This window comes from Arachis duranensis, chromosome 8 (assembly GCF_000817695.3).
Source record: "Arachis duranensis cultivar V14167 chromosome 8, aradu.V14167.gnm2.J7QH, whole genome shotgun sequence".
Lineage (NCBI taxonomy): Eukaryota > Viridiplantae > Streptophyta > Magnoliopsida > Fabales > Fabaceae > Arachis > Arachis duranensis.
The window spans coordinates 46,221,519-46,236,195 of NC_029779.3; the positions used below are offsets into that span (position 1 = coordinate 46,221,519).

General features: G+C 33.8%; 1 protein-coding gene across 1 annotated transcript; it reads right to left on the reverse strand.

The window, feature by feature from the left end:
- Window positions 1-72: 72 nt before the first annotated feature.
- On the reverse strand, window positions 73-12,637 carry LOC107463292 (DNA polymerase delta catalytic subunit). The gene is made up of 30 exons (XM_016082069.3): window positions 12,230-12,637; window positions 12,028-12,138; window positions 10,508-10,614; window positions 10,216-10,375; window positions 9,760-9,913; window positions 9,504-9,639; window positions 9,279-9,416; window positions 9,008-9,085; window positions 8,800-8,891; window positions 8,466-8,532; window positions 8,301-8,372; window positions 7,780-7,866; window positions 6,539-6,658; window positions 6,375-6,449; window positions 5,556-5,663; window positions 5,303-5,398; window positions 5,142-5,207; window positions 4,942-4,998; window positions 4,707-4,794; window positions 4,525-4,604; window positions 4,079-4,192; window positions 3,051-3,165; window positions 2,801-2,973; window positions 2,582-2,653; window positions 1,904-1,978; window positions 1,728-1,817; window positions 1,495-1,655; window positions 1,054-1,127; window positions 859-946; window positions 73-644 (listed from the first exon to the last, which is right to left on the reverse strand). Exons 1-30 carry the CDS (start codon window positions 12,486-12,488, stop codon window positions 557-559), a joined length of 3,201 nt encoding a protein of 1,066 aa, XP_015937555.1. The 5' UTR covers window positions 12,489-12,637; the 3' UTR covers window positions 73-556.
- Between the last annotated feature and the right edge of the window lie 2,040 nt (window positions 12,638-14,677).

A 14,677-nucleotide genomic window follows, 5' to 3' on the forward strand; every position in this document is an offset into this window, starting at 1 on the left:
ACTAATGCATTTGAAAACGCCTACAAAGTGAATTCACTCATTGAAGATGGGACAAGCCTATATACCCTCTCTTTCAAGGATCATAATTAAGATATACTTTGTCGAGAGAATTTCAAAACATGGATTTGATCGTCAAATTATCATTATATCTACTTAGTACTCATTGACAACTTATACGATTTCTTGCAGGGTATAACCTTCACATTTAAGTAGCCAATTCTTTTAGAAACAAATTTGTCATTTACTGAAACAAATTTATGGTATAACCTTTACATTAAGCGTGCCCGAACTAATGAACAAATATACAAGCTTAAATTATGAACTAGACTATCCCACTAGAAAATTCATATCTAGACTAGATATAGACCACGCAAAAATCAAGCCTCACTACATTTACCTTCCTTCCAGGAGCATGTCATAGGATTCCGAATCCGCAGGCAGACACAGGTTGTGCTTCAATCCCCAAAACAGCAAATTAGACTATGTGAACGATTGTAAAATTAAGGTATCTGGCTTTCATGCGGAGAAATAACTAATTATGGATCTTGACAAAATCTTAGAAGTTCCATCGGTCAAGTTGCAGCTTTGCTTCAGCCATATCTTTTTGAGCCTTTTTTCGTCGATAAAAAATAGGACAATCACGACTGTAACAAAAAAAGGCAGTGACAAATCAGTTACAGTGAGTAACTGCAACCACAATCCAGTGACATGAATAAGAAACTACGAAAATTTCCACTAAACTTATATTTCAGCCTCCAGGTTGTGACTGACTGCTAAAATAGTCTGGTGCTTAAACGAGCATAACTCCAACTAAAATTCTCCCTTAAGTTATACAAAGATATCAAAAATATAAAATACCTTGTACAGAGAACGTCCTGATGAAGTGAACCTTGACATTCCTGGCACTGTGTCCACAACCTCCCAAAAAGCATTTCTAGTTCGGAAACTGCAGTCACACCATCACATTAAGTTCAATAGAAACAAAATAGCTTAGACCATCCATTACAACATAACCATCTGACATTGAATATTCGGTAATGAAGAGATCGCTACCATGTGTCACTGTTTTGCAGTACAGCTCGGCTTCCCTTCCTTTGCAATGTGAGCAAAGAGTGTGATTTCCCTTGCTGAACCAAATGCAACAAAAAATAGTATTATTAGCCCTTTGTGTATCTTTCATATGATACAAACATAAACATCCATTTTACATTCTTTAAATGTGTGCACAAGTATTATCAGATATGGTACTAAAGCAAATATAAGTCCCCTCAAAAACATTGTGTTACAACTAAGAGTGTGTTTGGTTGAAGGGTAAAAGGGGGTTTGGGTAATGGAAAGGTCAGCAGATGAATCGATGGTTATTCAACATATTTCTAGTGTTAAGAGTCTTAAGTATTTTGCCTACTAGAACCAAAAGACGCAACCACTACAATTAGAAACATAGACAATTAACCAGGAAAATATTAGAACCTAAAGAAAGGAAAAATTGGGTACCTAAGTAAAGCTTTGCAACCAATGCAAGTTAGCTGTTTCTTAGCAAATTTCATGATGCCACTGTTTGACGGAGTAGAAATCGAAATAGATCTTGTGTGGCTTCCATGGAGAAGTTCTTTGCTAGCATTCTTCAGAATTGGCTCAAAAATCCTTAGAATTGGCTGTAACATGAAGATAATCAAGATCGAGAACTTTAAATATTGGAGAAAATGTAAAACACTTATCAAACCAACCTTGCTGATTTGATTCTCAAGATAGTATTGGGGATCTATAGGAATATTGTTCTCCAGGACGTATATTGGATCCTCTGATCTCTCATAAGCCTAATTTCAATACACATAATCAAAAAAGTTATAAAAAATGCTTTAAAGTTACCGAGAAAAACAATGGGGAGGGGGAATGCGAATACCTTGGCACCCTTTGCAGCTTTAATAATGACATATGGTACTCTATCCCCAACATTTGGAGCAGTGGCAGCATCTCGCTGTCAATTACAAATCAAATAGAATAGACTTATGACCACAGAATTAAAATTCAGAAGTTTAAAATGACGAAAACAATAAACATAAATCTCATGGCTTTATTAAACAATGCATGGTTTCACAAATAGTTTACAAACATTAGGAAGCATCAGCCCATGGGATATACACATACACAGTGCAAAATACCAGCATCCGAACTAAATCATGTTTTATGACTTTTTAATTATGTATAGCTTTTGAGAACTTGGCTTTTTAGGAATGACTATGTTTTTGAAGATAGGATCAGTTCACCTCACTATGGTTTCCTTGGCAGCCGGGCTCACTCAAGAATTTACTTCTGTTTTCTCTTCTTAGTTTAGTTTAGCTGATTCTCAGATTTAAGAAAAGGTTTATTCTCTTCATTTTGTGCTTTGTTTCGCAATCTGTTCTCTTTTACTGCTGCAAACCTAAGTGGTCGACCCAAGATTTTCCTTTTTTTTTTCTTTTTTCATGTTCTTTAGTATGAGACACTAAATGTGATCATATATTACAATAATACTGAATTATTCTTTGACAAATAAATCTAGTTTAAGAAATAAGCATTGCATTTATTTATCACACCAAACCTTGCGCATCCTTTCAGCAAGTTCAACATGAGCTGCCTTCACTTCATAATCATCTCCTGTCTTTGTCAAACCCTATAAAAGCAATCAAGTTAATAGCAATTATATTTCAAGTACACTCACATCAAATAATGTTCCACAAGAGGCAATTAACATTGTAAAAAAAATAAAAAAATAAAATAAAATAAAAAACTAGAGGATCTGTAGACCCCAAAAATTCACCTTTGTAATAACCAAAAGTGATAAATCCATTCGGTTCATAAGAAGATCTGAAATTGCATTTTTAACATATTGAACTGCCCCAGGGATGTCCCTATCAATCAATATTTTGTGAAGGCAATCGTTCACAAGGTTTTTGACTAATAAACAATTGTCTCTCCGAACTGTTTCAATACCTGTTGAACGTAAATAAAGTTTAAGAATCATTTCAACAAAGCAACAGGTCAGCTAGTTGATAAAGATTGATGTTTACCTTTAGTGTCCATTTTGTCAAAGTTGTCTGGTTTTGTCCAAAACAAACCAGCATATCTCTTCTTGCTAATTAGGAGATATGGAAAGTAAACCTTCTCAAACTCTAGTTTGATGGGCTTCACATAAAAAGGGTAACAAAATACATAAGGAAATAATAAAAATAACAAATAATTGAATCAATAATTTCAAGCACATTTGAAGCAGAAAAGCAAGCAGATCTATATTTGGTATTTCACTTTTTTTTTGGTATTTGTTACATAACTAGAATTAACTTCATAGCATTTGCACCTACAACTTAAGATTCTAGCAATCAATTTCAACATCTAAAATTGCAAGGCACTGGATGCAATATCATTTACAATGTAGTTACTACATAATGGCCCTAATCACTATCAGCTTTCAACTTTTATCTGGTGACCAATGATAGCTGTATATACAAATGTCCTTTCTAAACTTAAGAAAGCAATAATTGAACAAGGCAACTTTTATTCTCTCCTTCAAAAAAATAGATGAAAGAAGATGCAGTGTTTACCGAGACAGGACACTGAGACACAAAATCCTGTTTGGCAAAAGAGACATGGACAGAGACACTGAATTAGTGTATTTTGTGTCCATCCTGACAGGAAGGACACGCAGACACTAACAAGAGACACAACTTATTTTTTATTTTTTCTTTCATTATTCTTGTTAATTTTTCATAATTATATTTTTTATTGTTATATTTTTCATCTCAAATTTTTTAAATAAAAAAAATGAGAATAAATTGAATTTTCATAATTTGTTCTAGTTTATCACCAAACAGAATGCAAGAACACAAAATTTTGTGTCTCTATCCATCAGTGTCTTGTCCTGTCCTGTTCTCAGAAACAAACGCAGCCTAAAGTATGTACAGGTACCATCCTATATTTCATTATTTCAACAGTCGTAACCACACAAAAGAAAATCTTCTGAACTCAAGATTTTATCACTTTCATGATTTATCATACAAGGACCTAAAGCAAAGAGATTAGAAGTGATTCTGAGTGTTACTTTTGTGAAAGTTCCACTAATATATTCAGCAGCTTCTCTTCCCAGGTTCATAGCCTCTTCTACCGTAGAGACACCAAACTGAACCATGACTGAATCCGTGTCACCATATATTACCTGTATGAAGAATTGCATTTTTTGTAAGACATCAAACATTAAAAAGATGCATAACCAAAAATATAAAATTATTTGCAAGGATGAAAAGTCTCAGGCTTTTAGCTCAAAGCTAAAAGTTTCAATTCCCAGATGCCGCACCATGGGACTAAAAAATAATTAGCTAATTACTTGCTGTAGCCCATACATGATATGTAACAAGGTAAATTTTCGTCCTATCTACTAAGTTCAATGTACAGGTCAACAGACACATAGACAGTTTCACCAACTAAACCTAGAACCCCATCATGTGCATATAACAGACAGCAAAAGCAAGAAAATTTCTAATACAATACCTCGGCAGTGTGTTCATAGCCATTAAGAGTTGTAAATTTATCTTCCACAAGTTTTTTTGTGTGCTCAATCATTTGTCGACCTTTTCAACACATACAATGCATATTAGGATTGTTATTTCCTCTAAAAAGACACATGATCTTGAGACTGTAAAGCATCACAAACTAATAAGTTGGAGCAATACCATAGCTAGTTACACTTGACGATATCTCCAAGCATGGTAACTGACCAATAGTTGCCCCAGTAAACCCATATACAGAATTTGCACTGATCTGGAGAAAACAGAAATAAAAGTAAAGAAATTACCAAGTAGTACAGTTATTACTTGTTAGTATGCACTGGATAATGGACTGAACAACTATCAAACAATGAGACATGGGGCGGAAAAAAAAAAGACATAATTATCATGCACAACTCACCTTCAGGGCCAGTTGTCTACCATCAAGCACGGCTTTCTCAAGGGGATCTTTTGCCTCCTACAATAGTAAAGGAAGACAGAACTCAAGATATTATAAAGAACTCAATATAGTAAAAATAAATATAGATATAATTTTAGAAAAAAGGTAAAAAGCAAATCTAAATCTATAGTCAGTAGTCATAGAAAGTACAAAAACGATACCTTCAAATCTGCTTTTGCCCTTTTACGCGCGGCTAAAAGCTCTTCAAGAATTTCAGGAAGTATTCCCTATATAATTATTATGTCAACTTCACAAACTTCAAAAATGAAATCAGTTGTAGAGACAACTCAGTTTAAGCAGCAAAAGTTTTCAAGCAACAGACCTTCTGCAAATTTGATTTAACAAATGTTTCCCCAGATGGAGTTTTGTTCACTGATTCTGGAGGAAGATTAAGTTTCCGAACATCTTCAGGAGTCACCTTAAAACAGTAAACAAGAAGTGCTCAAAAGTCAAAACTGTTACCCCAAAAAAAAAAAATCAATGAACCCTAATGAATAAAAATAAATACAACAGGGGATAAAAAAACACTAAGTTGCTCGTGGTAGCAGCTAGAAACATGAAGAGTTAAGATTTACCAGGGTACAATAACATAAATTATAGGCCATCATAATAGATGGATATAGTGATGCAAAATCTAAAGTAGCAATTGGCTTTTCATAGAACCCAGCTCTTGCCTCCAATACCTGCAAGTTGCAGAAGTTAAAAGAATCATGATCTTGTGCTTGACAAGCAAAAGTTGGATAAATAAACATCCAAACGGAAAATAAGGAAAAGGCTGCCAAGAATATATACACTTAAAATCATGCTTTCATTTTTTTTTCTTTTACTCTTTGTTTTTGTTATTTAAAGAGGGATAAGACAAGTGAAAAGTATTTTAAGAACTCCGATTTAATACAAGCAGAGGACTTCGTATAAATTCTACTAAACATTTTTTAAACTGTAAAAAATATTCTACCACATCTTTTCTGAGCGTAACAAATATGGTTACAAACAAAGAAAGTGTCCAAAAAATAAAAACAGAAAACAGTCTTTACAGAATGCAGCTACTAGAAGAGACTCGGTGACAACATTATTGAGCTATAAACAGCTTTCAAATCCACAAACATGTCAGCATTCAGCAACTCTGATGTTAGGTGGCACTGTGGCAGCAATGTCCTACTTTGATACAACATTTATGTTTAGCATGTATCTATAAATCTATTTCATTCAATGCAGTCTTGGAAAACCCTTTGGGCATAGAAATCGTCAAATAATTTTGCTGGCAGGAAGCTTATTCAGTGTCTTAATTTCACATTGTATTAGGAGATATGACAAAAAGAAAACATGAAGTTATGCATATTTAAGGAAGATAGAGCTTGATATAATCATCAATTGAATAATTAAAATGAACTTACAGTGGCACCTTCATATGTTCCTTGTTCTGAACCAGCCTGTTTTACATTAGGAAGAACCAGGTTCTTCTGCTTTGCCTAAGTTTAATTCCTTTGTCAAATTCATGTGCCAAATATTTGCCACATTCATAATAATTGATTATAAAAATTAGATATTATTTCTTTACCTTAATGCTTTGGCCCCTAGCAAGCAGAAAAGAAATTGGGACACCTGTTACTCGAGCCATCTCCACATAATTATAAATGAACATCAATTTATCTAAAAGCCGTTGAGGGAGATAAGCATCCTGCACAAAGATCAGAATAGATTGATTCACCGTTTTCATTTTTCAAGCACATAAAAAGAACGAAATAATGTAAAATGTTGCCATAACAAATTTACTACATTCGGCACATACAACTTTGATGAACAAGAAATAAGCATTGCAACTTCTAGAATATAGCCTACCTAGATTATTAAAGATTTTAAGATATCTAAACTCCAATTTTGCACTCCTTTGAATATGTTAAATGTACACATGTCTGACTTCACCTAATAGCCTAAACTTTGAAAAGAAATGGTTTGCGACATACATGGTCATAGTTTTAAATCCCCAATGACCCAGTGGCCCACATTTAATCCTTTCTGTCTCCCATTCTTCTAATTTAAAACAGTTAAATTTCAAGGTTGCTAATGCACTCTTCATACTTCAAGTCCTTTAGCCTCCTATGAGTTGCATGTGGAGTTATAATAAATGTAATGACATTCAAGTGCATTCAATAATATATTTTGAAAACCTAAGTAGTCCAATTTACAATATGTAATGTGCACCCAAGAATCAGCATTGACAGTAAAAAGATTCTAAAGCCAACTTCAGGTTTAGAGAAGTTATTAATGAATCTATTAGCATAGATAAAGTACACTAAACTAAATTTTGTCAAATTGTGACATTGTGTGATCATGTTTAATAACTCAGGTATTAAAAGTTTAGCAGAAATGTACTGATACGTGTTAAATGCCCTCCTGAACACGTATCATGTACTATAAGTGGTTACAAACTCCCCTCATGCATAGTATAAATATAAATGTAAATAAACAAAACAAATAAAAAATAAATATATGTATCAGCTGCCTGTCTTCATCCACAACTCCTCTGACAAAGGTAAGGGGCACCAGCTAAAATGCAGACCAAAAATACTACAATTATTAATCAGATAGTCAAATCATAAACTGAATTTGCAAAACTTAAGTGATTTAACATCTTGATCATGGAAACATCATAATCAATTCCAAATTGTGTCAACATATGTTTGCCTGTCAATGAGAACTTGTTAAAAGAAACAGAAGACTTGACATTTAACATTTAACATTTGAACAAATGGTAGTGGCACAGAGCATACTACGAGAGAAACAAATCAAAATATGAACCTTTAAACAATACACAGCAAGGCGCCTCCTAGTTTCTGCATTTCCATTCTGAAGATCAGATATGATAGAATGGTGAACATCCTCTTTCTGCAGCATGCAAACAGACAGAGGCTTGTTAAATTGGTATGCTTTATATTTTTCCAAAGGAAAAAGAAAGAAAGAAAAATAAATCAAGCAATGAAGGCATGATGGAAGTGCAACATTTCAGTTTTTTTAAATATTTTGTGCTGGCCATTAGAATAGAACCACACAAAGCAAAAAAGCAAATAGAAACACATGCACAAATATACAAATAGTAACTAACACATACTAATCAAGATTTATTTTGCTAAATTATTATAACTCATTTAATCCATGATGTCACATTTACAATAGCAAAAAGCCAAGGCAAAAAAAGATCTGTCAATTGTTTCTTCTACCAACAATTCATGTCTTATGAACAGTTCCAAGATGTATTAAAAGTAGAATGGAGTAAGGAAATAATTACATGGAATGAAATAAAAAAAAAAACATTGCCTTACCTGCTCAGAAAGAAAGTGTGCTGAAACAGAATTCAAAGAATAAGAACTTAATTTGTAGTCTCTTTGCATAACCTTCAAATAAAACAAAGCCAAAAAAACTTACTCAGCAATAAAGTTGGATTATCCAAACAGAGGGTAGTTAATGAAAAGCAAAATCAACAGTACCTGGAGCAGATCAAATTGAACTCTCCCTTCTACAGCAACTTCTTTACTTTCTCTGGTTCCATACTGTCTACAAAACCATCAAGTAACACCGAGAAAGTGGTTGAAACAATTGACAGTGCAAAAACACAAATGGTAAACGAGATAGTTTTAAAATTCATAGAAAATGTTGAGGACCTAAAATGTTGTAATTACTTTTGAAACCAAAAATCCTCATTTTTTATAGAAGTTGATGCACTCGTAAGAAACCCACCATCTACTACAATTCCAGAAATTTAACTAACACAAATAACATGAGAGTGAAACCACAGAACAACGTGTTATTTCTTATCTTTACCTAGATGAAAAAGTTGTATCCTTTACTCGGACCCTACTGTTCCTGATACGGCCCAGAATAGGAAATTCTGCTATTTTCAAGGCTTGAGCTCTCTGAAAACAAGAAAAGCATAAACTAAACAAATAATAAAATAGCAGCCACGACTAAATTAACCGAAGCTTCCAATGATTAACTGGTTATACTTTCTAATCTCAAAGATAACCAATACCTCAATAAGATATGGCAGGTCAAATTTGCAGATGTTATATCCAATTATAATATCAGGATCAACTTCATGGATGAAATCCTGCAAGAAAATCATCCTCATCAAACTATAATAAGATAACAAATATACTACATGATATACAAGTTCAAGACCCAAACCATTAATGTTATAGACACTAGAAAAACACCATACTGTATAATGAAAACACAAGATATCAAATTTTTAATTAGCATTCTCAAAAGAAATATAAAATATGCAAAAACAACAAGAATACCCTCCAGGCCAGAAGGACTTCTCTTTCTGTATCAAACGACATCACATCAACACCAACTATGGGAGAACATGAATTAAGGGTCATCACATTACGGATGAATGGCTGATCTTCTCCTTGTAATGTAACTAGATTAGCAATCTGCAATAAAAATGATATTTTGCAGTTCAAAATAATATCATTGTGATGTGAATGGTAGTTCAAGTGGGACAAGAGAAAGCATTGGACCTGGATAACAGGATCATGGGTAGGCTCAGGAAAATGACCTTTACGACCAGCACACTCAATGTCAAAACTCAATATGCGAAATGGTGCCATCTTTGAATATTCACCTTCTGGAGCATGGCTAATCAATTCCGAATGCCTATAACAAAGTTAAGGATAAAGAAGAAAAATCCAACGGTTGTTTTGCAAAAAAATAACCCCTCTATTAGAGTATTAGTAGACTATTTGATGGTAGTAAGGTACCACAGAAAAAGGATACAAGCAATCAAACTCTAACTGACAGTTAGACAAGCTTCTTGCACCAACTATATTGCAATCAATCATGAAGCGAAGGGCAAAAAGTACATTGCTTTCATAAGTCATGAAGCTCTTCATGCCAAGACCATTAAGCTGAATACCTCTATCAAGAATACCTACCAAGAATTATAATTTTGGCAAGAGAATAATTAACTTATGACCATTTGCTTTTGAGAAGGGCAATTGTCAAAATGTAAATACCAAAACAATAATGTAAGGATTTGAGAAACTAAAACTTGATGCTCAACCTAAGGGGTAAGCCATGGTCATACCACAACATCACAATGCATAATAATACAGCTGATGAGAAGTAAAGATATAGCTTAAGCTTAAGCATTAATCAAGTAACACTGGTCTTCTTTGAACTCATAAAGATTATTAACATAATACATATAGAAAATCAACTAATAATATATACCACGGCAGCTGGCAACCATTGTGGGGAGAGCAACTACAATTTTGAGAAAGGGATGAGAACTGGACTGCTGATAATACATAATGCTCCTTCTCTGCACCAATTCAATACGACGAACAAATTTGCCCACGTTACTGTTTCTATTGGCCTCTCGCATCCTTCCCTGAAGAATCACAAAACAAAAATACAAGTAAATTATACGACTTATGACTCGAAGACCTATTCGTTCATTAATTAACAAAAAAAAGAGAGAAAATGGGACAAAAGAAATATCCCTACGCACTAAGCCACATACCTCAAGAGTTTGATGAAAATGGGAGATATCATCCGGACCCATTCCAGGCGGGCAGCTGATGTAGAAATATGGTTCAAACCCATGAACATTGCAGCAAACACTGTGTCCTAACAAACAACATCAAGAGCATATTATATAATCCTACAAGGAACGACGTAGTTGAGCATGATAATGTATAGCTAGATCATCTACAAACTATACCAACTTTTTCAAGCAGGCAGTTTTTCAATGCTATTAAAACATAGATGTTGTCTATTAATACATGTGATGGGGAAATTATAACATGAACCATGAAAAAAGCAACTGGGTGTGCAAGGGAAAAAAATCCTTCATGGCCATGTTCACTAAGACAATAAGTATACAAGGATGCAGAGAGTTTAGCAAAAATTACAATTTCACAAGTCTTGTAATCTTCTCACAGTAGAGTCCATCAATAAAATTAATTCTAAATCATGCTGTCAGGTTGAACTTACAGGTGTAAGAAACATTTTTAACATAGGTACGCCAAAATATCAATATAGACCTTTCTAAAACATTTATCACTGCATATCTGCCATTTTTCAATTAGATAATTAGAAGTAAGTCTGCAAAGTGACTCTACGTTTAGACTTGTAAATCATGATTTCACCAATCAACCCCAAAACAATAAAATTAAAAACAAGGAAGGCCCGTCAAAATAAATGAACCTTATTCTGAAGTATCAAAATATCTATATATCTATATTTAAAAATCACATATCATGAAAGTAAAAATTTGGAAACTGTTAAAATCCAAGTTCACATTCATGTCATATTTTCCACACTGGAAAATCAATGACTCACTTGTAGTTGTGGATCAAAGACCACAGGTTCAAATAGTTAACACTTGCCATGCAAGCTCCTTTGCATGGGCTGACTTCTACTTGGGTTGAAATATAATTTGATTATAAACTAAGTATAAGGGCACGAGGTCCAAACTCTTCTGATCTCTACACAATCTAAAATTCTTTTCAACTATAATTTCAAAATATTAATTGTAGCATTGAGGCTGAACAATAATGTATATAATTAGCAATCTAATTAAATAATTTAGTACGATTCCATGTTAAAAACCACAAGTAGATAATATGAACTAATAGAAGTTATAAAAGTACTAAACCTTATCCATAAGTAAGGCAACAATTTATTTACTCTATGAACTAACTAAAGAATGATATTGGGACTAAAAGAGACTAATACCCAGCATTTTTTGTTGAAGAGTAAGTGAGAGCTTGATTAATAAGGAAAAATAGACATGCTAACATGTACCTTCAACTACTACTGCTCTCTTTAAGACGACTTCTAACCCCTAACTAATCAATCATTTCTTGATAAGTTAGACAGGAAGAACAATGCAACACTTTAAATAGATAATTCCAAAATTGTTGACTTCAAATGCTTTCGCAGTATGAAAAGTAAAAGCAAGTTCAAGCAACACTGTAAACGGATATTCTCAAATTGTTAACTATAAATGTTTTAGCAGTATCGACAGCACGAGCTAACCTTCCTTTGTAACACCAAATATTCTAATTATAGCAGCAGGTCCAGACGAATTCGGCATCAACTCTTTGTGGCTCTCTCCAATTACGTAATCAATCTCCAGCTGCTGAAAAACTACATAACCAAAAATCCAAAATCAACACAAAAGCAAAAACCCTAGTGCAGGTTTTCATAACAGAAAATTGCTACGGCGGAAACTACTTACGGACGCTGCAAGATTGCGAAACGTAGTCGGAGGAGAGGGCAGGGCGGGTCCACTTGGAGAGGCGGTTAGCGAGGGCCTGGCGCTCCTCGATGTCGCGGAGGATGAGGGACTCTTCGTCCTCCGTGATGAGGGTTTCGTTGAGGAACACATCCTCATCGACGAAATCATCTTCCTGAGACAGGGCCTGGGTTTTCGCCTGGGTGGCCGGCGAGGGATGCGAAGTCGGTGGAGCACGGCGTTTCCGGCCGCCGCTGCTCATGGCTGTCACTATAAACGAGAAGGCGGAGGAGGAGGGTTTAGGGGACAGAGAGAACAGAGAAGTGTAGTGGAGTGAATGATTAATGAATAAGGTTCCCGCCAGTTTTTGGTAGCGAGCAAATGCAATTGGTTTTTCCCGCTGCGGAAACACGTGACACAAGCCGCAGGGTAAGTTCAGGTTTAAGCCATAGTCATCAGAATCGACCCACTAATTAAATCATTTAGAATAGTAAGTCATTGGTTAGTGATTCAATGGATAAATATAATTAAATAATTATATAAAATTTTAATTCTTTTATAATAAATGTATTTTTTAAATTTTATTTTTAAATTAGCTTAATTATTTTTTTTTCAAAATTAGGAGTAAGACTCGAATTCATAGGGGTATACACTGATCGGATTGGATAGGGCTAAAAATTCGATCCGGTCTGCATTAAAATTATCGGATCGGATCCAATATCCGCAGCTTTTTAAGGTTGGATCAGATACCAAATATATCCGCAGAACACACAATTATTTTTAAAAGCTTATTTTTATTAAAAAAATATCATTAAATTTCATTTTTTCTATTCTTTTAAGAGTTATTCTCTACATACAAGCATTTTTCCGTACAAATCATACAAGTCATTTATATTCACCCGTTTTTTACGTTTTTCTCTGAACCTCTTTTTCTTCTTCTTCTTCTTCTTTTTCCGTGCCTCCTCTTTTTCTTATCCTCCTTCTTCTTCTTCTTCTTTCATGCATCTTCTTCTTCTTTTTCGTAATTTTTCTCTCTCGTTATTGTCGTCATCAACACCATCTCTTTCTCTTCCTTCTTTTTCCATTGAAATTTCTTTTCCTCTTTTTGTTTTCTCTTTCTCCTTCATCATCACTTGTCTCGTTGAAGATAATAAATAATTCGGGTTCAGATTGTCAATTTAATCAAAACGAAATTGATTATTGTTTTGAATCCAAGGCTAAAGTGTGGTTCAGTTTAGAAGAAAAAATATAGCATTAAATGAAACTTTTTTTGCAGCAAATTTGGGTGTAATACAAAATATTTTGGTGTATTTTTATTCTAATAAATTCTGTATAGTTCAAAACTCTTCATCTTCCTCATTCTCATTTTCTATTGTTTCTTCTTTTTTTTATAATCACCACCATCTTCTTCTTCTTTTTTTTCTTATTCATATTTTTTTTATTTAACCTTATCAAGTTTCTTTTTACTTTCTTAACAAAAATAAAAATAAAAATAATCAAACAAAGAAGAAAAAGAAACACATAATGCAGCAAAATTACTTGAAATAGGATGAACTTACATTCATTTAACTAAAAGAAATAAAGAAATAAGGAAAAAAAGAAGAAAAAACGCAGCATTAGAGAAAATATTTTTCTGTATTTGTAGCAAATTTGGGTGTAGCACTTTTACAGCCCAACCCAACTAACACCCGGGTTGACCTGGCCGCAGACAACCCGATCTCTTCGGTCGGGTCTGCGTATATATTCCCCCCAATCCACGACCCAATTACACTCCTGCTACCAGCTTTACCCCAGCTGTGAGAAAGAAAGTTTTCAGGAAGGAGGTCTTCTCCCGTGGGGCCCACCATACTGACAAGGTATATAAGAAGAGGGTCTTATCCCTCTCTCGAGGTACGTCACTAACAACTTTACACACTTTCCGCCTGCACACTTGACTAATTAGAGCGTTAGAGTGTTTTTGTAGGTGACACTCTCCCGCTCCTCCACGTCAAGAGCTCGGGAAGTCGGGCGCTCTCAGATTCCATTCCTACAACACAAAATTAGGCGAAACCTCCTCTTATTATCCAAGGATCTCTCCGAATAGTCCAGTATCTAAATTATCGAACAATACACAATAATTATGATTAGGATAATTAGTGATTCGAATTACTTTGTAGGTAATAATTTTGACATTATTAACAAGACCAAAAAAATAATGTGATGAATATCAATGATAATGATAAAATAAATTCTAATTTTAAGATTAGTGAAAGTGATGAATATGATACATAAATTATTACTATCTATAATAGTTTATGTTTTATTCTATTATTTCTTCAGAAATTATTGCTATATATAGCAATTTTTGTTTTAACCTTTTTTCATATAAATTTATGTTAATTTAAATTCGGTGCTATCAATGACGATTTGTATAAATATATAAAAAAAAAGCTGCAATTATATTTTTAATAT